Below are 26,440 nucleotides of genomic sequence, written 5' to 3' on the forward strand. Positions count from 1 at the left end.
TGTGTGTGTGTGTGTGTGTGTGTGCATGCGTGTATACTGTCTTCAAGTTACTTTCATACTACAAATTACTGGCTTTTTAATAAATCCATATGTTGTCAAGTTTCAATTTCTACATTACCTTATCCTTAGCAGTTCTTCCATTAGCCATAACTGGCATAGGAGGCAAGAGTAGCGTGATTGGATCATTTGTCTTGGTATAAACCCCATGGAATTAAACACTGTTACTCTATCCTGCTAGCACCTTGTGGGCTTTGAATTCCAAAATGTGTTTTGAAAGTGTCTACATTTCCCTGGGTTAGGAAATGTTTTATGGCTTTCTTAAGCAACAGCCTTGCCTCTTCTTAGAGCAGAGGCTCCCCAAGTACTTGTGAAATGTACTAATCCCCCATAGTTTACTTGCTGAAATGGTGGTGAAATTAACAATGCCACAGGAATAAAATAAGAACATTCTGTGAGTCTTTCACTGCTGTAATGAAAGTCAGCTCTTGGAGGTCACCATGCCTGAAGTTCCACTAAACACAGACAAAAAAATCTTTTTCTATTTTATGTAAAGTATTTTGGCAGGGTAACTAGTTCCAAAATTTTTCTATATCATATTCAAGAGGGAAAAAATAACTCCACATAGATTCTTGAATCTCAGAGCAAGCATTTTCCTATTACAGAAAATCACTAAGATTTTTGATTTGTTGAGTATGTCTCATCCTTCTGTCAAAATGTGAAGTAAGGAAGCTGATCTCATGGTTTGGATGCCATGGGTTTAAAAGCTCAAACATGGTTTTTCCTTAACTAGGCATTCATTGTAATCACTGCTTACTGCAACAACTGGCTGTGATCAAATTATGCCCTAGAAGGATGTTTGACTTGTTGTCATTTTTTCCACATTTATATTCTATGAGTTAAAAAAATAGGTAAAAAACAGTAAGCACATATTCCAAAGACCTTGCTGCTGCTGTATTTTCATTAGACAGGGGTTAGTTTCTAGGCTTCTGACTTTTGATCACTCATACAGTCCTTAAGTGGAAAATGATACTTTTAACAGTCTTTGTGGGCACTGTATTTGCAGAGACAGAAGTTTCCAAATATTATGGGGAAAATGGCTTTTGACAACTCGTTTCTTTAGGCTATATTTCTTTCCTATCATGTACAGGAAAGAAAGCAAATGGGAAAATAAAATAATAAAAATTACTTAACTAAGCAATACCCCAGGATAATTAACTCAAGAAAATTAACTCTCCAACTAGGCAGAATTTCATCATTTTCATTTTAAAGCTAAAGTTCGCAGTTCAAGTTTAAAATGTAGAAAAAAAGAAAACAATATGCAATATATTAATTTTTGAAACTGTCCTACTAATTTGATTTGAAACTGTCTCATTGCTATTTGTTTCTCAGGAAAATTATGGAAAAAATAAAATAAAATAAAATATGTTTACAAACCAAAAAAAGTTTAAAATGTAGAATCAGATAACAGTGTTTACTTTAGATGTGAGTTTTGACCTATTTAAGGAGCCAATTCCACCTGCTTTCCTTTGACAGATACTGTTTTATAATGAACAATTAAGATGGAAGTCAACAATCCTTAAGCCATAGACTTTCAGTCTTGGTAACTCCTAAAAATTTCTTCTGGTTGCTGCCATGAAAACAGCTCTCTCAGATTCAGTAACTGGACAGATGATGGAATTAGATGAAAATTATTTCAGCTCCTCATCTGTTTCTCTTCCATTCATTATTTTTGATTGTTCTTTTAGCCACCTGAAACAATTCTATGTGATATGGATACACTATATAAATAAATTGCTATGATTGAAATGTCACATATTCTATTTTGCCCATAAAATGTTCATGGAATGACAGGTACATTAAGGCACTGTGACAGACATTAAAGCAAATAAATGAGAGAATAGTTTCCTTCCCATGACTTCTATGCAATGTCAGAAGATGACTTTGCTGATGGCTGTGACTCATCCACATGGCTGACACTGACAAAGACCTAACAGTGGAAAAAACACACTCCATGACAGTTTTGGATAATCCACTGTTAAGATAGGTTGGATGCAAATTATGGAATCTAAAGTGTTTACAAACAAATGTCACTAAATACTTAGTAATAATAATCAATAATAACCACTAAAATAATGGAGATTAATTTATTACTAAAACTATACATTTAACTCATAAATTGTGAAACTGTATATTACATGGTATCATCAGCTCTTTGAACAACTCATAGGAACATTAACTTTATTTTTTAGTGTCAGCAAAACAACTTAATATCAGTCTATAAAACATGTGCTTACATATGATAATATAAGCACTAAAACATTTGAAAGTCATAAATCTCTGATCATTAAAACCCATCCAATTCTTATAAAATACAGTTAATCCAATGAAGACATTGAAATGGATAGGACAGTATGGTTGATTGACTGCATAGATAACATGAATTTATGAATCAAACTCATCTTAATCTTAAGTCAGGAATGGCAAGTTTTCCCTATAAAGGTTCAGATAGTAAATACTTTCAGGCACATGATCTTCATATAAACTACTCAGTTCTACTATGGTAGTACCAAAGCAGCCACAGACAACACAGAAACATGTAGACATGGATGAGTTTTAATAAAACTTTATGTGTAAAAACAACCAATGGGATGGATTTGGCTCATAAAGTATAATTTACTAATTAATATCTTAAATGAAGAATCTTATAGACACAGAAAAAGTTTCTTACAAAGTTCAACACTCATTCATGATCAAAACTCAACAGAAAATTGGAATAGATGACCTATACATCAATCTGATAAAAGCCATCTATGACAAACCAGCAGCCAGCATCATTTTATTTTTATTTTTTATTTTTTGGGGGAACTGGGGATTGAATTTAGGCCCTTGCACTTGTCAGGGAAGTGCTTATTCTACTGAGCCATCTCCTCGACCCCCCAACATCATTTTAAATGGAGAAAAACTGAAAGTTTTTTTGTACTTTATAATCAGGTACAAGACAAGGATGCCCACTGTCACCACTCCTATTCAATATACTTCTGAAAACATTAGACAGAGTCATTAGGCAAGAGAGAGAAATAAAAGGAATAAGAATAGGAAAGGAATAAGTTAAACTATCATTATTTGAAGACTACATGGTACTCTACATGAAAGATCAAAAAAAACTCCTCCAAGAATCTCCTAGAATTAATAAACAAATTCAATAGCATAGCTGGATATAAAATCAACACCCCAAAATCAATAGCATTCCTCTATACAAACAACAGACTCAACTGAGAAAGAAATTAGAGACAAAATAACATTCACAATAGTATCCAACAAAAAAAAATAACTAGGAATTAATCTAACGATGGTAGTAAAAGTTCTATACAATGAAAATTACAATACTCTGAAAAAAGATACTGAAGAAGATTTCAGAAAATGGAAAGGTAGTCTTTGCTTATGGATAGAAAGAACCAATATTGTGAACATGGCCATACCTCCAAGATTGTTATACAGATTTAGTGGAATCCCTGTCAAAATGTTATCAAAATATCTCACAAATATAAAGAAAATATTCCTAAAATTTATTTGGAACCAGAAAAGACCTAGAATAGCAGAGACAATTCTGAGCAACAAAGGTAAGGAAGGAGACATGACAATTCCTGATGTGAAACTATAGTACAAAGCAATTGTGATAAAGTCAGCATGGTAGAGGCAAAAAAATGCAAAACAAAACAAAACAAACAAGCAAACTAAAAAGACCTGAGGATCAATGGAATAGATTAGAAGATGCAGACATAACTACAAACACATTCAGCCACCTTATCTTTTACAAAGGGGCCAAACATGTTCACTGTAAGAAAGATAGCGTCTTTAATAAATGATGATGGACACACTGGCTCTCCATTTGCCTAAAACTAAAACTAGACCAGGATCTATTGCCATGCACTTAACTAATGCCAAAATGGATTAAAGATCTAAACATTAAAACAGAAACACTAAATGTCCTACAAGAGAAAGTAGGTGAAAATCTTGAAGACACAGTGGTAGGCAGAGAGTTCATGAACAGAAACAAACTGCACAGGAAATACTTACAGAATGAACAACTGGGATCTCATCTTTGAGAAGTTTCTGCACATCAAAGGAAATAACCAATAGAGTGAAAAAACAACCCACAAATTGGGAAAAATATCTTAACCAACAATCACTCAGACAATGGACTTCTATCTAGACTATATAAAGAGCTGAAAAAGTCAGGACCCTAAAATTCAAAGACCCTGGTCATCTGAGATGAATACCCACTTCTCAGAGGAAGAAATACAAATTGCAAATAAATATATGAAAAATGTTCTACAACACTGCTCATTCAAGAAATGCAAATTAAAACAACATTGAGATACCATCTCACCCCAGAAAGATTGTCATAAAGAAATCAACTAATAATAAATACTGGATAAATTGTGGGAAAAAGGAACCCTTCTCCATTGTTGGTAGGAATGTAGACTGGTACAACCACTATGGAAATCAATGTGAAGACTCCTCAAAAGTAGGATTGCAGGGACCGGAGATATAGCTCAGCAGCATAAGTACCTGCCTGGCAAATACAAGGTTCTGAGTTTGATCCTGGTACTGAAAAAAAAAGACTCATTTTGGGGCTGGGGAGATGGCTCAGTAGAATAAGTGCTTCCCAGGCAAGCACAAGGACCTGAGTTCAATCCCCTTTTCTGGAAAAAAAAAAAACAAAAAAAACACCTTAAGATTGGAAGTCCAAGTCAACCCAGGTATTCACCTTCTGGGTATTTTTCCAAAAGAACTAAAAAAATCATATTATAGTAATATACATTCACCTATGTTTACAGCAGCACAATTTGTTATAGCTAAATCTTGGAAACAACCCAAATGCACATCATCTGTGGAATGAATAAAGAAGATGTGGTATTTTTATACAATTGAGTATTTCTCAGTTATAAAGAAAGATAAACTTGAGGCTTTTATAGGTAAAGGGATAAAACAAGAGATTTATAAGTGAAACAAATGAGACCCAGATATGTAAACATTGTATTATTTCCCTAGTGTAAGAACCTGAAAGAATAAATAAAACGTGAAAGGTATAACATATGGTAAAACAGAAGATGAGAGAAAGGAGAAACGATAGAAATGAAAGGAAGGGGGAAAATTATGTAAGTATATATACAAGATAGCTGAGATGATCGTACTGCTAATTTCCATCAGTGTTTTTAAAGTAACAGCGAATGTTTATAATTTTCACTTTGACTAACTCTATATGCTAATATACATCATCTGAGCAACTACTTAAAAGGCAGAATTGTGGAATACAAAAACCACTGTTGAATACCTCTTATCTTGTTCTTCTAAATTTATACCATTTCTATTGTCTCATCAATTATTATTACACTAACTTTAAAATAAATTTTAAAATGATGAAGTAAAAGTTCAAAAAAATTACAGTTTAGGCTGGGGAGATAGCTCAGTAGAATAAACACTTGCCTGGTAAGTGCAAGGTTCTGAGTTCAATCCCCAGTAACACGGGAAAAAAAAAGGAAAAAAAATTAAGCTTTATTGAAAGGAAGCATTAATATTCAATTATTTGTCTAATCTTGCAAACCTATATCTGTTAATCTGAGCAACAGATTTAACAATAAAAATATGTAATATAACAACCATTATTAATTTGCTATTTTTGTTTTTAAAATATATACTATACATGTTGTATGTTACTTTGTTTCTTGCTTTATTTTTGTTTTTCTCTTTACTTTTAGTCTTTAAAATTAAATTAAATTAAAATATTATTATACTCTTAAAATAAATTAAAAAATAAAATGCAAAAAGGACAAGAAAAATATTTAAGGTTTATTGAAAGGAAGAGTAACATTTAACTACTTGACCAATCTTATATACCTATATATAGTAATCTCAGAAACAGATTTTCAATAAAAATGCATAATATAACAACCATTGTTAATTTTCTATTCTTATTTTGAAATTCTGTACCATATGTAGTGTTTTGTGCTGCGCTGTTTCTGCCTTTGTTTTTCTTATCTGTTTTTTTCTGTTTTTACTCCTTAAAATAAAATAAAAACACTAAATGAAGACTCCTTAAACTATTCTTTCAAAATTTCCCACTGGGAAATGTTCTGTAAACATTCATTAATGACATTTTTAAGTAATCTTAAAGGCTTGATTTCAAAGGATCTAGAAAGACTGACTAGCAAAAACCCCCCAAAAAACAAAAAAACACTCAGTATTTAATTACAATTAAGTCTTATTTGCTTTTATTTTTCTCATGGGGAAATGAAGAAAAAAAGCAATACTGGAAGCTCCTTTTCATATTACAATTGTAGGAGAAATTTTTTATAATTATCAAGTTTATGTTGGACCATGATCCCAACAGAGAGAACAGTGCAATCTTGAAATCCTTGAAAGGTGCTATAATATTTCAGAAATTTCAATGACAACAGTTTTGTTCAAAATGCCAAGGCCTTGTGCAATAGTGGTTGCTAATCCAACAAAGATATATAAATATGTATAAATGTAACCAGTAGAGACAAGACCTTGGATGGAAAACTGTATTGTCTGAAAACACAAAGGGAGCCATTTGTGAATACTAAGGCACAAAGCACATGGCTTAAAAGAATCACACACCAGCTCAGCCCCAGCACTGGGCTCTATGGCAATACAGTGGTGATGGGCACATGGGACAGCCAGAGAGCATCTAAGCAGGAAACAATAAAAGTATCTGAAAGGAAAGATCTCTCTACCATGCTTGACTTTTATCAAAGTAGATGGATAAGGTAGATTCAATCAGTATCACCAAATATAACATGAACAGATCTTATCCACACATCTATCTTTTTATATAATTCACATATTTGTATTTTTTCCATGAACTGAATTGTAACTCGCTACAAATACAGCCTACTTTTGACATGGTATTGTATATCCCATACCAGCTAGAGTCCCACATAACTCTCCTCTCCAGGCTATGTATATAAAGAGAGAGAGAGTAAAGCAGTGTAGGAAGCTTTTTGGGGGGACACTCTCACAATCTGGCTCTAGTTAGAGTGGCTCTAGATGGGGTATTGTTCTTAGGTGGATTTCCATAGCCCTAAAGTGAGAATGCGACATCTGTTTTAAAATGGGTCTGCTACCAAAGCAAAGAACGATTAAAAGTTTTCCATACTTACATTTTTATTGTTTTCTTCTTGATTGCCTATTTTTCATTATATCTGCTTTCCAAGACTGTATTATCAAACTCTGGGTCTTAAACTACTAATGAATCAAGAAAATTCCATAAGTCATGATAAATGCACTTTAGAAAATATAATGGAATCAAGCAGAAGAGGATAGATGATATTAGAGAGAACATAAAGATAAAGATAAGCACTGCTTGCTTCATGTATTTGCCAGGCTGAGATTTACAGTGTATTTTAGTCTCACTGTAGATTATGGACAAAAAGTATGAAACCTGCTGTTCTAAGATATAAACCTAAGTCTGCAGTGTGTCCTTAGAACAGACTGTCAACAAAAGGATTTTTTGTTTTATATGAAATATAAATGGTTTCAATGGTGAGATCAGTAGACAACAGGGAGTCTTGGGATTTTTCCTTTTTTGCCAACAAAGTACTAGGTTTCATTGTTGAAGATTACCCTGGTGGTTTGAGGTGTGATAGACAGACTGGAGGAGAGGTCTTCCATTAAGGAAAGCAAACAGGGGTTAATGACCACAATTAAAGGCGGTAGAATCATAGGCTAACCTTTGGTTAAGGTTAATGGCATACCAAGTACACATGTTACACATGACAAAATGATGTGGCATGATGAACACTGGATGATGACAGTGGTGACTAGTTTTTATGGAGAGGTTATAAGATTTCATCATATTTTTAAGCTCATTCTGGTAATTATTTTATCTAAACCTCACACTAACCAGTGAGATCATTAATCAGAGTAAGAAACTGACATGGGGTGAGGCAGTAGAAAATCATTAAGGGTGCTTCAAAATCGTTAGTGGAGGTCATGGAGAAAATAAGAGAAAGGTGACTGAAGCTTCCTAAAGGAAAAGGAAAAGAAGGAGCTTAACATGAAAGACATATATGCACACATGCATTCGCTTCTTGAAGATCTGGTAGAAGCCAGTGCTATATCTGGTGTTCCAGGATCAAAGAGAAATAAGACATAGCCCTACTGTGTGGGAAATGACAATCCTCTTTGCATGAAGCACATAAACAGGCATCGTGAACACCCTGTGGCACAGTTAGCGCCGTTGCTCTCATGGCACAGAACGGTGTTGACAGCCTCTGAGTCTAGTGCTAGTTCCCCTGATCATCTCCACTGGGCAAGGTTTTCTTCCTATCTTCATTTCTAACTGCAGTAGTTTGTGGATTCTACAACGGCTTTCAACTTCATTTCTGTATACACAAGATAATTGACAAGCACATCTAGCACATCACATCTTCAAATGGCCACTGCCAAAAAGGCCATCACAGAAAGAGAACAGTTACATTTTTCTGCCTGGCGCTGTTAGCATAAACACCTAAACTAAATCCCCTTACCTACCAAGTACTCTTTGTTTAGAAATTAACATTTAAATCACAAACCAAAGGCAGATGCAGTGTTAGTCTACCAAGAACATAATTTTCTTTATGCTACTGTGCTTTTATTTGGGTTTTAAGTGTCTAAGGGATAATGGTGAGGGACCACTTTAAAGAAAGCCATATTATTGAACAATTTTGAGGCATCAGGCTACTCTTTTGTTAGACTATTGTCCACATTTTCTTAAGCCACTGGCTCATACTGTATTTGCTAATACTATTTTCAGAAAACATAGGCCTCTCTCAATTGTGATATCAGAAATTAACTGAGGAAAGAAAGGGGAAATAACATTAAAGAAAATACATGTTTCTCTCTCTTAGGGAACCATTCAGCTTTGAATACTTGTTTACAATATAATGAGGTTAAGCCTTACTGCCTGCAAGAATGACTGCACTGATGGTGGCAGAAATCAGCTACTTCTTTTCATTTTACCTTAGCCTAGACACCAGTAATATTTTTTTCCTGTAATAGGCCAGATAGTAAGCCTTTGAGATCCTGTCACAACTCCTCAGTTGTGATGTGGAGTGAAAGCAGCCATAGACGATATGTACAAGACAGCTGGATTTCAACAAGACTTTCACTTTTGCCAAAATAGGCAGCAAATTCTGTTAGGTCCTTGTGCCAGTTCTTTACCCCTGCCTTTGACCATTTGTATTAAAATGTTATCTAAAATATTCACTGATCCTAAAACATTACCTGTATTTGTTTCCTGGTTTTGTTACTAAGGACTAAGCCATTTCAGACTAGATAGTTTGGTCCAAGAACCTCTGCCATGAGCAGCCATTTATTCAGTCAGAAACAGTCCCTGGCTGCCTCTGTGGAGCAGTCCCAGGCTTACTGGGAAAATTCTGCTGGTAAATATAATCACTCCCACTCTAAAGTCTTCTGATTTCAACCACTAAAGACTTATCTCTAATATCAAATGCATCTTTAAGATTCTTTTTTGCAATATCTTATGTTTAGGAGAAAAAAATAAGCTTATCAATAGTTATTTAAGTTTATACATATATAGTTTCTGCATCTCCTGGCTGAGTGGAAGGAAAAAAAGAGAAGCCAAAGGATTCCTGGCTCCCCACCTTTGTGACCAATGCTCACTGGACGGTGCGTGAGTAGCAAAGATACCATTGGGCATGATAAATGGTAGATACTAAGTAGGGAGATCTTTTACAAATAGGAAGGGTAACAAGAGATGGAGGGAGGGAAAAAGAAGGAAGGGAAAAAGATTAAGAAAAAGAGAGAAAGCTAGGTGTGGTAGAACACCTGTAGTGTCAGATGCAGTGGTATGCTGTGAGTTCAAGGCCACCTGAAATACATAGGAAGACCCAGTCATCTGGGAGAGAGACATAGAGAGACACAGAGAGAGACAGAGAGACAGAGAGACAGAGACAGAGACAGAGACAGACAGAGGGAAGGAGGGACGGAGAGAGAAGTACAGAGTGAGGGAGGAAGGGAGGAAGGGAGGGAAATAGAAATGGAAACAGATTTTCCAAATGGGAAGGGCAAGAGTTGGAGAGAGCAGAGAGGGATGGAAGGGAAGGGGTTCAAAAACAGAATTTTCATATGTTGCATATATGCATCAACACCCTATCAAACATGTAATAATATATTGCAAATATATACTAAGAAAAAATAAAATAAAAGGATACCTTTTTGTGTTAAGGTACTGAGTAGTCAGTCTAGCCCAACCAAGAGTATAAGGGTATATCTGTAAGATACGCTTTTAGATGTAGAATCACTGGGCCATTCAAGTTAGATGTTGCCAAATGGCCTTGTAAATTGTTGCAACAACTCACATGCCTATCAAGAGTTCAAGAAATCGTCTATTTCTTAATTAAGTGTAACTATCCACCTTTTAGATCTGTAGCAATATGAAAGTAAAAGAAAAAAGTTCCCTTGTGTTTAGCATACATTTCTTTGATTAAAACATCTCTTGAAATATTTATACATTATTTCAATCATTTTCTGTGAGCTGCCTGTGAATTGTCTACACTTTAGATTTTTTCCTTCATTTTAGTTTTTAATAGAGCTTATATAGGAAATTAGAATTTAATTTGTCAAATTTGCTGTGAATTTTTAGTTGTCACATAGATGATTGCATTTTTTCAGTAGTGAAATTTCTCCTTGTCTGTTTTCTGAGTTGTGCTTTCCTAATATGCATAAATCCAGTTCTGTTTTCTTCTGGTACATTCATTGTTTTGTATTTATCTTCAAATATTTCACCCATATCAATCTATCCTGATGCCAGGAATAAGGTCAGAATCCAGTTCTACCTCCCCAATGTTGTTTCATTGCCTCAAACATAATAATAATCTATATTTTCTCAATAAGAAAAAATGCTACATATTTATTATGTAATAAATTCTTGTGTACATTTAGGTTTATTTTGGAAATCTATTGCCTCCCACTGATTGTGCAGCAGTGTAGTATCCTTTAATTGCTTTGTAATACACTATTTTATTAAATAGAAAGGGATTGTCTTCACTAGATTTCCTCATCACATCTCCCCTATTTTTCTGTAATTATTTGCTCAGATGATATTCAGATTAATTTAATGAAATTACAAAAAATACTCTGTTGGTATATTCATTTTGGAGCCATATTCACTTTATGGACAACTAATGTCATAACGGAATCTTTAGATTTTTTATTCTTACTCAAGAAAAATGTTTCATATTTATTCCTACCTTCCTTTATCATCTACTGTAGGCCCTACACTCTGAGATTATAATTCTCTTGGATATTGAAGTAGTTTCATATCACTACTGAAGCAAATGACTCCAAACTTGGTGACAAACATCTCAAAATTATTCTTAGAGTTTGGAAGACAGACAGCTATACAGGGTCTAGACATGGGAAAATCAAGGTGTCAACAAAGCTGTTTTCCTTTTTGGATATTCTATGAGGAAATCTGATCCTTCGACTTTTCCAGCTTCTGGAGGCCACTCTCATTCATTGGCTTCTGGCCTCTTCTTTCATCTTCAAAGCCAACAACACTGCATCTTTCTGTCCATGTTTCCATAACCACATCCTTTTTAACTACAGTTGGGAAAGTTCCTCCACTTTTAACTAGGTACGGGCACAATTAGCTTGTACCCTCTCAGACAATCCAGAATAATCTAATCTCAGCGACCTTAATTCATCTCATTTACAAAGTTCCTTTTTGTGTGTTATATAACACCCTTACATGCTCCAGGGATTAGGTTGCGGCAACCTCAGGGGTGGGCATTATTCTGCAGACAACAGATACACTCTGCTGTGATAGTCCTCTCAATCACTAAATTCAACCACAAAATTGATCCCAATTAGAGGAGATTTGGACTAACTAGAGATAATGAATTTAAAGCACGAAAATGATGTGCTCTGTTAATAGTTCTGAGCTGCCAGAATGTCTATTTTGCATCTGAAATTTCCAGTTGCTAATGCCAAATGCACATGTGGTTGCCTGTAATCCTGCAATCTCACTGATGCATGAGATTGCCTCTCTTCTCTTCCCTTTCTCTTCCAAAAGCTCCAGGATCTCATTCCCATCCTCACTCCTAGTGGATGGAAATGCTTTTTCACTGGAAGTAGAGAATCAATATGTAGTGAAATTCCACATACTATCCCACCATTTTCTAACTCATTTCCATCTGTGTTCATATAATCCATGCCCACTTATAATTATAGTGGACCTCTCCTATGCCCTGAATCTCCCTGTGGTCCATCCCGAGAAATCATCCCAGTAACTCCCTGCCCCATTCTCAGTTCTTCCTTCTTTCTACTCAATCCTGACAGCTGATGACTATGTATATACTAATATCACTCATCTGAGCCCCAAAAATGCCCGTCTCATAGAAGTAGATGCTTCTCTAACTTGCTATCCATCAGTAAGTTCGTGCAGGCATCACGATGGTTCAAGAGCTAAGTGGGAGCGTAGGCAGGCCTCATTTGTATCCTACAATAAAACCCAAACCAGATGAGGTAGGAGTGTCTGTCCTTGAAAGAAATGGTCACATGGCCCGACAGTGTTTACTGCTGCCTTTTCATTAGTTTCACTGTTTTTCAAGGCATGTATTCTTTAGGTTCTAGGTTTTGGTTGCTGTATTTATTTCCCTGGGGAAAATTTTTCATGCACTGAATTCAACACTGTTTTCGAACCTCCACTTGGAAGTTTGCATGGGAACCAAGCAGCCCCATTGAGACCAAAGCTGCTGTCAAAGACTTAGCATTGGCCACACTTTCAAAGGATCACAGTAACTCCATGTCTAAAATCCCCTGCACAAAAAAACAGATGTAAAACTCTTGGGTGAGGTCTGATTTTGCCAGCTAGTTACTCAATTCCTTTACTCTCTAAAAGTGAGAAAATTTACCTTGTAAATTATTAATCTCCATTTTTTATAGAAAATATGAATATATCCTCTGTGCCTTGATGATATCTTTAATCATCTCAATAGCATGTATTTTTCCCTAAATGGTGTGAATAACCACACAATCTCAAAAGTAAGCAATGGGGACAGGACCTTAAGCAGACAAGTTTTATAAAATTATCTGTTTAGTAAACATTATTTTATGAAGCACTTAAAAGTAGGCACAAAGAGAAACATCAAATTAGCTGGATTTAAAAGAAAAGCTACAAAGTTCCTTGATGGTTTATTTGATGTAAATCCATGCTAAGTTTCAAAACTTTTCAAATTCACTATTCTCTTCTTTGTAAGTTGAATTTGCCCATTTCCCCTCCTTTTTTTTAAATAGTACTGGGGAGTGAAATACATCTTCATCATATATTTAATTATGTGACAATGTCTCTCTAAATTGCCTAGGCTGGCCTTGAACTTGTCATCTTTCTGCCTCAGCCTCTCAGATATTTGGGAATATAGGTGTGCAAAGAACATCTATGAATATGATGAAAGGGCCAAGGACTGGCTGGATGGGTTGAGTGTGCATGGACCACTTGTGAGCTAAGTGGGAGGGAGGGAAGGCTTCAACTCTATCCTACAATAAAACCCACAGCTGGTGACATAGGAGGGTCTGTCCTTGAAAGAAATGGTAACATGGCCTGACAGTTTTCATAGTTACCTTAGTGACTCTTAGTGGCTCTTAGCCATGCCAAGGGCCTCTCTGTGAGGGATCAGTGTGTAAAGGCATAACATGCATAGAGAGTTCCTATCTGGGCAATTTGACTGTGGTGATAGTGACAAAAGAGGATGACAGGACAGCCAAAGGAGCAAGGCCCCTGTCAGTGACATATATGCCTTTCCATCCCCAGGCCTCACTTATTTCTCCTTCTGAACTCTATTGTGGTCCCCAGTAGATTCAGATTCCAAGCAATGGGTGAATCATGACCTTGAGACTCACCAACAACAAATCCTGTGTTTAATGTGTTTGCATTACTCCTGGTCAAAGAATCAGGCCTCCTACTGCAGAGCCAAACTGCTCAACTTACATGTGTGTGGGCTGACTAGAGTTTCTAAAAGTTGGTGCCCAGCATTCTTTCTGTTATGCACAGATAAGAGAGGTAATGTTGTTCAACTCGGTACACATATATTTGAAGCTTGATTATTCTTGCCTGGGGATATATCTTGTATATACTTTGGTATTTAGAAGCATCCATGGTCCTATTAACTAGATTCCAGTAGTACCCTTATCACAAGCTGCGACAACCAAATATGTGTACAGAAATTGGCAGTAGTCCCCTGTGGATAGGAGATAAAATCATCACAGTTTGACAATCATGAGGCCGGGGAGATAGCTCACTGGGGCCTGGGAGATGGCTCAGTAGAATAAGCGCTTGCCTGGCAAGCACAAGGGCCTGAGTTCAATCCCCAGTTCTGCCAAGAGAGAGAGAGAGAGAGAGAGAGAGAGAGAGAGAGAGAGAGAGAGAGAGAATCACATATCTGTGTATATATGTGTATATGTACATGTATGCACATATATGTGTCTCTGTGTATGGATGTAGTCATTTGTGTCTCTGTATTCATATGTTTCTATGATTACTTGATGAGTAAACAAGTACTTATCAAGAGCATAGTTTTTCATAACTTGATATCTTCCTCCTTTCGTTTATTTTTCAAGCACACTGGCCAATGTTACTTTTTATGGGTCAATATTTGTGTAACATCAGTCTTTAATTCTACCTAAGGTATAGACTTTTATGCATTGACTCATCCACATGGCTGACACTGACAAAGGATCCACAATCTGAGGTACAGGGTCTCAGGATAAATCCTCAGGGTATTTGACTGACATTATCAGATCCAAAAGCTACAACTCTTATTACATAGGTCTTGCTTTATCTTGGTCTTAACCATCCAGCAGAAAAGTATAAAAACAGTGTAAGAAATAAAGCCTTGTTATTATGTTGAGCTGCAGGGGACTCAGGTCAGCAACTTCTAACATTGCCAATCAAGTGGAATACCCAATACTATTATGGACTACTGGACTATTTTGGAATACTTTGCTGAGTTCACAGACCTATAATATTCAAATGACAGAACTAAATAATAAAAGGGGATATAGATGAATGACCATTTTGTATCTGTGTATTCAAAATAGGATAAATATATAACTACATTCTTTTAATTCAATGAATAGAGGGATTTGTTCTAATAGTGTTTGTAAATAGGATATTATGTCTGCATCTTGTACAACAAATAACCACTAGAAAGACAGTATGCAATGTGTTAATTATTGAAACTGTCCTACTAATTTGATTTGAAACTGTCTTATTGCTACTTGTTTCTCAATAAAATTATGGGAAAAAAACCTTTTGTGCATTGAAAGAATGCAAGTGCAAGCATCTCATCTTTACTGGTTCAGAAGCAGTATCAGAAATCAGCTAGGCAGGTGTGCCTTGGCTCTAGTATCAGAGTGAAGCCCAAACTAGACTCACAGGGTGAAAGACTGGGGTCAAAGAGGTTCATCTCCATAAAACCCTTGATGCTAAATTTTCATAAGGTGAAATGACAAGTATGACACAGTGGCAAGGCATTCTTTTCATGTGTTGATTTTGCAATCAAATTTAGACAGACCCAGCTTTTCTTCCAACCCTTTAGTTTGCCCTTCCTGAAAGTTGTCTTATTGGTTTTGGTGAAGTTCGTGAGGACCACTGCTTCTCTGTAGAAGGCTGCAAGTTGACTTCACATTTCATCAAATGTGTTAGCTGACATGCAAACTGTCCTACTTGGACACGTCTTTCAAAATGCACATGAATGCAAGCCAACGATCAAAGTTGGAGTTTCCTTCCTGTGTTAATGGTAGGTATGAGAAGAGTTTGGAGCTTGTGGCTTTGGCAGAGCAGATGTTTGGCTTGCAGTGTTCTCCAGCAGAAAGGCAGACAGGGCCTTACCTTTGGGAATGGTAATCTGACAGCTCAGGTCACAGTCCTGCTGCAACTGATAAAAAGCCACTTCCTGCAGCCGGGCCCGCTCCAGTTCTGAGAGACTCTGGATGGGGACTGTCCTCAGCCGCACGCTGCGGCCCGACATGCTGTTCCAGGTGAAATCACCCTGCAGGCCAAAGGAAAAACATCAGCCTTTACACAGTTCACCTACTTCTCACAAGCTTCATGCTTTCTCCTAGTCAGTAACCAAGGCAGACACATTTCATCTTTGTGTTCCGTAATTGGTATTTGAGTCCCCAAAATAAATCCTCTCAATTTGCATGGATTTTTCTCAACCAGTAACACAGACCAAAATCTAAAGCAGCTACAGGGTTAAATGATCTCTAGTGATGCATATGCTGGCCAAAAAAACCTAAGTGGAAAGATGTTGAAAGTCTCCTATGTATGCCTTCCTTTCATAGGAACTGTATGGGATGCTTAGTCTAACTCAGTAACATGAAAAACTGTGCTAATTGGTGTCATGTACCCTAGAGAGGTGAACAATTGCATTTGAGAGCTCCCCATGTACCAACAATTGTGTCCGGGACTTCATAGTTAATCTACCTAATGACCTGATGAAGTAGCCAACCTTTTACCCTGTCTTATATAAAATTTAATTTCATAACATCATTTAAAATAATACATTTATTAATTACATCTAATAATATACTACATACTAATATATACTAATTGTAATATGTTAATCTTAATTCTCCTTGTTTCCATCCCGGATTGGTTCCAGGACTCCTGTAGTTACAAAAATAAACAGATGCTCAAATCTTTTATTTAAAATGGCATGCATATAAGCCATGTACAACTTTCTGCATAATTTGAATCATCCTTGATTACTTTTAATTCCTTATATAATGTAATTGGTCTGTAAATAGTTGTTATACTATATTGCTTAGGAATAATGATTAGAAAAATCCTGTACATGGTTGATACAGTTGCAATTTCTTTTACCTTTGGAACCTTTTTGAACCATGGTTAGTTAAATCTGTGGGGGCAAAACCCAAGAATATGTATAAGCAAGGCTGACATTTACTTTAATATGTAGTAAAGCAGATACTTATAATAATAAAAATACTTAAATCATAATAATGCATCAATATAACAAGGTAGATGAAAGGGATTTTAAGTCATTTTTTTTTCATATTATAAAGTGTCAAGCTAAGAATCTACGGCGTTAAACTCCAGGGTAAATTTTTGAGCCTGTCTTTCTATTTAGAGTGATCTCAGGAGCTGTGTTAACTCCAATAAGTATGAGATCAGCAAGCATGTGTATTTATAGAAACATTTGATGTTAAAATAGTCTACATCACAGAGTCGAAGCCAAGATTGCTACAACTGTAAGAGTGCACTTGTGTGCACTCACACCCAGCTCTGCTGTGCACAAGAGGGTTGGGTCACCCCCAGTACAGACAGTGACAGAGCGATGGCTTAAGGAAGGGCTCCTTAGCATTCTCTGAAATACAGTGTCCTCTTATTGAAGTGACCTTTCTGTAAAACATAGGAACAAGCCAGAGCATCAAAGATATGAAGAGACAAAATTCTTCATCAATCAAAAAGAGTTGCTCAGGAGACAAAGAGGTGGTGGCCCACCGAATCTCTTGAAACTATGCCATCTTGAATAAGTCACTCACCTTAGAAAGAGAGACAAAAAGACTGGCCCAGCCACTGTTAAGATAGTGTTGATACCTACTGGTGGCAACTTCCTGCCTAGGATGTTCACTGCAAAGAGTTATGGTACCACACAAATTCATTGACATTTTCCCCTTTCTATGTGCCATTGTGTTTATTTCTTCAAAAATGGAGCTATTATACTCTAGAAGAAACAGAAAATGAGGAAGGTAAGGAAGAAGTGTAGTGTGCTAAATATGGGTAACTGCTAGGGAGGAAAAACCTCTTGGAGCATGGGAGTGTAGCAAAAGGATGTATTGTTTTAGATGGCTAGGGCAGGAAACATTGAGCAAGGGCTAAAGGCAGTGAGGGATTCTGTTTGTCCTGACATACTTGAGCTTCCACCTGCAGACACTGCTGTCCTAATGGGTTCTGGGGGCACAGGGAAGATGGTATGTGAGGGGAGGTGGGGAGAGGCATGCGGGAGCAAATCTCGGCAGAATGAGCAGAGCACAGGTATGCTTGGTGAACTAAAGGAAATTCTTTAGTTCAAATTCAAAATTGTATTTTGAATTTCTGTTGTTTTATTTTGTTTTTGGTGTAACTAGACTAAGCTCACATTAAAAAAAGTTGAGTTGGGGACTTAGGCCTTGTCTATGCTTGTCATTCACATTCTCTAAGCTGAGGATACCATGAGTTATGTTATTGGTGAACTGTACTTCTCCCAAATGAGAAGTCCCAGAGAAGTCTGTTGTCGGGCGCCCTCCCGTCCAGCAGGAAAGCACTCAACACGATTTGTGCGGCGGAAAGGCTTTAATCGTTCTCCTGAGTGATGCGCCCCGAGAGAGCACAGTTCCTCTCTCCGTCCCTCTTCCTGTCTCTGACCCTCCGCGTCGCGCAGCGTTTCTTTTATATCCTCACACTGTCCAATCGAGGGTTGATACATGTTACAGCGCCATTGGTTACAATCTCAGGGAAGGTATCTTACATCATTATAGGCGGGTGTATAGCGACTGTGGAAGCAGGAAATGAGCGCCATCTTGGCACACTCGGTGGGAGGGGTAATCTAGCGCAGGCTTCAAGGGCTGCAGCAGGCCTCACCCAATGGTCCCTAGGAGTTTTGGTTCTGAAGCCGCGATTCGTGGCATGGGCTCTCTACAGTCTGTGACTTTTAGATAAGAAATGTAGTGATGCAAAGGGGCCAATTAGTTATTTGCTACATCAAGATACAGTTATAAACATGAACTAAAATGGACTCAATTATCAATGGCAGGGGTTGACACTCTTCTTCTCTCAAGAGCCAGACAGTAAATATTTTAGGTTTTGTGGGCCATGTGATCTCTGTCACAACTTCTCAACTTCGCTTTGGGCACAAATGTAGCCATAGATGATTTATAAATGAATGAGTGTGGCATATTTCAACAAAACCTTATTTTCAAAAGGAGACTGCAGGCTGGGTTTGACTGATGTAGTTTGCCAATCTTTGAACTCTAGCTTGCTACTGAAATAAACCAATTCCTAAAAGAAATATTTGGTCTTTATCCTCTCTGCCTTCTAGTGTAATTAATTCAGTAAGTATGTAATGAGCATCTATGACATGCTGAGCACTGTATTCAGCGTGGGATTATCAAGATGACAAAACAGTCCTTGCCTTCAGAGTCAATCTTCAAGGAGAAAGAATGCAAGCAATCTATAAAGTACACAAATTTTTATGCTCAAAATCATACCAAAAAACAATTGGTACCTAGAGACAGAATTTGCCATCTGTCTGGAGATCAAGCAAAGCTTTAAACAGAAAATAGCATTTTACCAGAGACATGAAAGTTAACTACAAGGGATGAGCGCTTGTCTAGTAGAAATGCAACTTTGGGAGCAGCCTGATAGCTCAGCAGACTAAAGTGCCTGCTTAAGCAGAGCGCAGTGGCCAGGTTTGATCCCCAGTGTGCTGTGCCAGCCCTGCCCCTGGGAGTGCTGAGACAGGAAGTGGTGACATGTTGGAGGCCATTAACCGGTATCCATTCTATTCCCCTGCTGAGTCAAGTTTATGGCCCTTCTCACCTTGTCCATTCCCCGTGAATCACGTGCTATGCCCCAGGGGTTGGACCTTCCCCATTGCCTAGATACCTGCTGACACCAAGAGCTGAGACTTCCTCATTCCATCACCCCCTATATACACCCAGAACCTCCCCTAAATAAACGAGGCTTGATCAGAATCTTTGTCTTTTCTCCATTTCTCGCATCTCCTGTCCTTTATCCCCTCTTCAATTCCCCGCTCCTCCCCCAGGTGACCTTCATTGACTGACCCGCTGGTTCGAAACAGTGACACATGCCTGTAATCTCAGCACTTGGGAGGCTGTAAACAGGAGAATCACTATGAGTCCGATCTACGTAGTGAGACCCTGAACACCCTGTAGAACCTGCCCTAAATACAGTAAGAAAAAAATAAAGAAATGCAACTTTGGGGGACATAGCAGGGGCTAAGGCATATGAGTTAGAAAACCAGGTTAATGCAGGATCTCAGAAATCCAGAAGCTGCGAAAGAGCAGTGGATGAAGGCACCCCAAAGTCAAGGCCAGGTCCTCTGGAGCCTCCTGTGCAGGTGATGTGAACCAGATTCAATTTTCCTCCACTATAATGGCTAGCCATTCATAAACCCTGAATAAGAGAGGGACATGATCAGATTGCAGATGGGAAAGATGACTGAAAACCTTTCTTAAGGACTTGAAAGAGAGAGCATGGCAAAGATGCAGAGATATGAAAAGATGCTGGGCTAGGTGTGATATTCATTCAAGTTTACACAGTTACTTGTACAAGCTAACAGACCAGTACACAAGGGTAGAAAATAAATGTGATAATATGTGATCCAGAAAGGAGTTACTCATCAGACCTAGTAGGAAGAAATTATGCATTTAAAGGTCAATGTCACCACAAAGTGAAAGCCAAATGTACACTAAGACCACAAAAATCGATCAGCACAGCCTAGGACAGTTTTAGAGAACAGAGAATGTTTCAGAGACAAGTGCCAAAACTACAACAGGAAACTCACTTACTTATTGCAAAGTACCACATTGTAATTAAACCTGAATATTAAAATTTCAGTTCAGAAAAATGTAACTCATACCCAAACATCTTTTGTCTTAAAAGAAAAGTAAATAAGATGTGTGCCATAGGTTCACAACCACTGGCTTAGAACACATTTATCGCTGTTTCTCAGTGCTGAAATGCACGTTCCAGTCCAGCATTTTTCTTTAGTGATTGGTTTCATTTATAAATGGATGACTCATTTTAAGGCTCTCAATTCCATCTTGCATGTATCATCATAGTTCATTTTTTTGAGGATTGAAAATGGACAATTTCAAATTTGGTTCAATTTTGTAAATGGAAGTAAAATTGAAGCCAACCTAATGTTTTTTGAATGCACTAAAAACCTTGAAAGTTGTAAAAATATTATTTTAATCTGTATTACTACATGAGTGGCAATATTGATAAAAGGTAGCACATGTGCGAAAAAAGATCTGTGGCACAGCTGTTCTGGGGGTTGCTAATGTTGCTCCCAAGGAGCCATTAGGTGAAGTCTAGAGATATTTCCACTCATCACAGCTAGAGGGGAGGGAAATGCATTTGTGTTACTGGACCCTAGAGGGTAGAGGCTTGCAACTGTGAAAATTATTCTATAAGATGTGAGACAGCTCCCAACAATAAAAATCTGGCTCAAAATATCAGTAGTGCAGTGATTGAGAAACCCTTGTATAGATAAACTAGGTCTAGTGATAGGCTCAAATTAAGGAGAATCGCCTTGAAAATATGAACAATTATTTATGCATTTTGTTTGTCATCAAAGGCTTGGACTATATATTCTTAGGCATATTATTCACTTTCTGTACACTAACCAGTGCTTATTTTGAATGCATTTAAGAAGCACAAACACCATAAAGCAGTCTAAAGGAAGCAAACCCAAAAGTCTGAGTACAGCAGAATTTTGATTAACTGGAGAACAACTCACCAACAGTTCACCAAAGAGATTTCCTTCTCACCAGAAGGATATGTCTCCTTATTTATTTATTTTATGTATTTATACCAGGCCTACAGGGTCTCACTACACAGATCAGACTAGTAGTGATCCTCCCATTTTCAGCCTCCCAAACACTGGGATTACGGGCATGCACTACCACTCCCAGTCTCAGTCACTGTCTCAGTGTGCCCCATGGGTGGGGCTAGCATGGTATGCCAGGATTGAACCTTGGTCCCTGTGCCTGCCTAAGCAGTCACTTTAGTCCATGTCTCTATAGGTAAAAAGAAAAGAGAGAAAATCCCAAACTCCAACAACCTAATATCCATAGTTTTTTCATCTCTACAAACCAACTTAATTTTCCCATGAAATATAGTTGATGGAAATCATTTTCTGATATGCTGGGGGACAATCTCCAATTGCTGCACCACTTTAGCTTCATGCAACCACAAACTCCCCGGGACCAAGGGAAACAGTAGTGGGCTGAGACATGTGCTGTTCCAAATGCAGTCTGTGGACATAGGGTGTTGGAATCACCTTGGGCAGACGATGGTTATTAACCATTCAGGTTCTCGGACTGTCCACACATTTGAGGAATTACTGTGATAAGGTATAGGAATCAAGCGCCTCCACCGTGGATTGGCAACCTCAAATGATTATTGTTTTTGCACAGTGAAGGCTGAGATCAGCTGGTGTGATGGTGAAGACCTAGGTTCAGGATGTGAACTCTCGCAGAATCTAGGACATCTGTGAGTCTCTGCTTTCTCATCAACAGAGGAGCAAAAACCAAAAATTAACTTAGGTGTGTAGGGATTAAACAAGACAATGCAAATGCATTCCTTGTAGAGAGCTCATTAGCTCCTGACAAGCAGTGAATAAGTGATAATTTAAGGCATAATTAATATTAATCATCATCACTGTAAATTTGCATTTCCTTGTTAAGCCTGGCAGTTTTAATGACACCAAAAACTCTTAGGAAATATGTGCTGAAAAATAGTTTCACTATGTGTAAGACAGCTTTTCTACATGCCAGCTGGATTGTGGTTCCATAGAGTATGAAAAGCTAAAAAAAAAAAGCAAGGTGAATAGGTTACAGCCTGAGACATGGTTTGCCATTCAGACCAAATACTCTAGGGGCTAAATTTCTTTCAGTTGTTTCTAAACATGACCAGTTGTCATTAATAATTAATAAAGCCAAGTTTCCCAGATAATCCAAATGCACTGCAGAAGCATGGGATAAAAGTAAATATCACGCTTGCCATCAACATTTCAACAAAGAGCACCTTGTTCTTTAGAACTCCAAAATAAACACATCATAATGACAAGGAACTCCCTTTATGAGCTTCCAAGGAAACCCAGAGTATTTTTGTGATTGTCACACCCCTGGTTGGACACTTAAAAGACATTATTCATTTCAAAATTTAATAGAATAACATTTGCTAATTCTTCCTCTCTTGAGTCTTCAGCTATTCTGCAGTAGATCTTTCTTTAGGGCGGACTGAAATTTCTACTATATTGTACACTATTTTATCTTGTATTTATTTAATCTGCCGTGTGTGTGTGTGTGTGTGTGTGTGTGTGTGTGTGTGTGTGGTTTTCTGAACAGGCTGCTGCTATGTAGTTCAGGCTAGTCTTAAACTCATGTAACCCTTGCTTCAAATTTGTGGCAATCCTCCTGCCTCAACCTCCCAAATGTAGGTCTGGCCAGAGCCTCGGTTTTATAAGCACGAATGCTTTCTTTTCTTTTTAAATAGGAATTTTAGAAAATTCTGAACAGTTGGTAGGAGTGTTATTCCAGTTTTACCTTTTGTCTTGGCATATTGGCTATTTATTTCCCTGTGGGGAATGTACCAATATGTCACAATGCATGGTTCAAAGCCCCTCTCACTCATCCAACAAATAATGAGCACTTGCTGTGGGACAGGCACTCTTGCAGGTCTTTGAGACTCATTAGGGAACAAAACCATGAGCCCTGCCCTCGCTGAACTTCCAGACTAGTGAAGAGAAACAGATAAGAGACATACACTGTGAATAAGTAACTGACAAGGTAAGGTAATGAGCACCAGAGTATTGTAGGATGGAGGGAAACAGGAGTGTTGGGAGTCCTGCCAGGGTAGCCTTGCTGAGAACACGGTACTTGGGCCAACGCTTATGGAAGTGAAGGAATGAACCAGGCTGACCTCAGGAGCTGAGCACCCAGGCAGAGACTGGCTGACACAGGGCAGCAGGAGGCAATGGCTCAAAGCAACAACTATGTGGCTTTGGACAGCAGTTCTGCCACTTGTCAGTCATGTGGTTTTCTAGTAAGCTATTCACATGCCCCATCCCTCACCTTCCTCATCTACAAAATAGGAATGATAAGGACTCTGCTGATACAAGCTGATGTACCTGTGAGCCAAATCTTGCTCAAGATTGCTTTTGTAAGTGGAGTTTTATTGAAGCACAGCCACTCATTCATTCAGGCATAGTTTGCAGAAGTTTTCATGCTGCAGTGGCAGAGTGGAGTAGAAGCAACAGAGACTGCCTGGCACCCAAAGCTAAAAATATTTACTATTTGGCCATTTATAGAACTTGCCAACCACTGGACTGGAATAAAAACATTGATGATTAAGACATACTTTTTAAGCCCAGTGTGGTGGCATATACTTCTAATCTCAGCACTCTAGGCAACCCAAGTAGCCATATCACAAGTTCAAGACCAGCCTGGCCAACTTAGCAACTTAGTAGACCCTGTTACAAAATGAGAAATGAAAAAAAAAGAACTGGGATAAAAAGCAGTGTGAAGGCTGAGAGTACCAGAAGGAAAAAAAAGATTCACTTCACTTTTTGAATCAATAACTTTCTCCTCTCAAGATTTTATTTCTTTACAAAGCACCTCAAAGAACCTGCAAACAAATCATATGTTGTGGGAATAATTTGGGATATTGCAAAGTATGTAAATGTTAGGGTAAAATAGAAGCAGGTATCTACAGATGTCTGGTTCTTGTGAGTCATTAGCAAACTCAAAGAGACAGAAATGAACACTGTCAAACCCAATGCTGGGCTAGCACTATCAAGAAAAACAAAGGCGGGGGGCCGGGGAGATGGCTCAGTGGAATAAGTGCTTCCTTGGCAAACGCAAAGGCCTGAGTTCAATCCCCAGTTCCACCAAAAAAAAAAAAAAGAAAAAAAGAAAAACAAAGGCCAATATCTTGTTTCTCGTGGAAAGAACGGCTCCACAGGTTATCACATCCCTAACACATATTCAAGTCCCCAAAAACAAGAACAGTAGAGCAAAAGGCCAGGTATTTGTGCATCTCCTAGGTTGAACTGTGGAGTTCTTTACCAGATACAAACTTAATTCTGTTTTAAGCTTTCCATCTTGGATGGAAAGAAGAGACAGGAGCCCACTTAAATCCTGAGGCTACAGAGAGTGAAAACACTTTGATATATCACAAAAGTCTCAATGACAGGCTTGCCTTTGACAGTTTAGCATGTCTTCAGTTAAATCTAGTTCATTGAAATTAGAGCAACATACCTCCAGAGACAGGTTAGGCTTTGAAAATACTTATATTTATAGACGCTCTCTAATTCTCTGCCAATCACTATTCTAGGAAGTTGATGTATACCTGAGCTCAGTTAATTCTTACAAGCTTAGACTCCTTGTCACCATCATTATCCCCATATTTCAGATGAAAATACTGAGGCAGAGTTCAAGTAAACTTCCCAAGATTACACACTAAGTTAGGAATTGAAGCCAGACTTCAGGTTCTGGAATTTAGACTCACATCCACTATAATATACATATTTTATCATTTCTCATTGTAGGGTAGTCCAACTGCCTAGCTTTTCAAATGAGTTAAGCAACTTCTTTAAGTAAAGTGACTCCGCAGTAGCAGAGTGGGATTTGGAACATAAAGGTCAAGTTCTACCTCTTTCTACAAAGAAAGTATTTTCATTGTAAAAATCTTTAAAGCAAGGCAAGCCAGACAATGTTTAAAAATCCATAAGCTTCAAGTTTTCCTTTCTGTAAAACAGAGCACATCAGATTTATTATACCCCTTATCTAATATCCAAGCTGTTCTCCAGAGGCCATATCTGTCACGGCCACAACAACGACAATGATGCGCTATGGTGAAGCACTTGAGAGAAGAAGATAAGTCATTTATCAGACCTCAAAACAGCCCATGCCTGAGTTATGTTCAGAAATCAGCCCACTACACTGCTCCATTTAATCACAGAGAACCCTTCCTGCCAGAGTTTGCTCATTTTAAGCTGCCACGTCAACCAATCTGAAACTAAAGTGCCCATCAGTCTCTACTGGCATTGAGAGTTTTTAGGTATCACACATCTCAGATGCTGATAAATCCAATTTTCGTCCCAAGTCACAAAGTGGATGTGACAGAATCACACAAGTTGATCAAAACCATCTTTAGGAAAAGAATAAAAAGTATAGATGTTCATATTGCTTTACCCAATAACAGTGTTCAGAGCATCTCTGGTGTTCTCTCTAACTGAACACAAATAACCTGAGAGTAGGAGTTTGATTCTGTTTCAAAACTGAGGGTTTTTTTGTGAAAAATTCATCCTGATACGGCAGATCATATGAAGTGCTGAGGAAATGAGCCAGTTGACATAGCTGTGATGCCCATTATACCTTTTGTTGCCAGACACATTGGTTACTGTGAATCTTGGACCAAAATCATGCTATGTTTTTATCAACCATTGAAGAGTTTCTGTCTTCAGGATGGAGGCAAGCTGTGTCTCTGAATTTGAGTGAGAGACAAAAAGAGAAGGAGGGAGGGAGGGAGGGAAGGGGAGAGAGAGGGAGAGAGAGAGAGAGAGAGAGAGAGAGAGAGAGAGAGAGAGAGAGAGAGAGA

At 37.8% G+C, this 26,440-nt stretch overlaps 1 protein-coding gene across 2 annotated transcripts in view; it reads right to left on the reverse strand.

Annotated features, from left to right (window-relative positions):
- Nucleotides 1-26,440, reverse strand: part of Arhgap6 (Rho GTPase activating protein 6) — a 626,968-nt gene that overhangs the window by 83,307 nt on the left and 517,221 nt on the right. For both annotated transcript variants that reach the window (XM_004635035.2, XM_023719549.1), the window contains exon 2: nt 15,920-16,079. In XM_004635035.2, coding sequence (XP_004635092.1) covers nt 15,920-16,079 — 160 coding nt within the window. The remainder of the gene's footprint in view (nt 1-15,919; nt 16,080-26,440) is intronic.

This window comes from Octodon degus, unplaced genomic scaffold (assembly GCF_000260255.1).
Source record: "Octodon degus isolate 3935 unplaced genomic scaffold, OctDeg1.0 scaffold00069, whole genome shotgun sequence".
NCBI lineage: Eukaryota > Metazoa > Chordata > Mammalia > Rodentia > Octodontidae > Octodon > Octodon degus.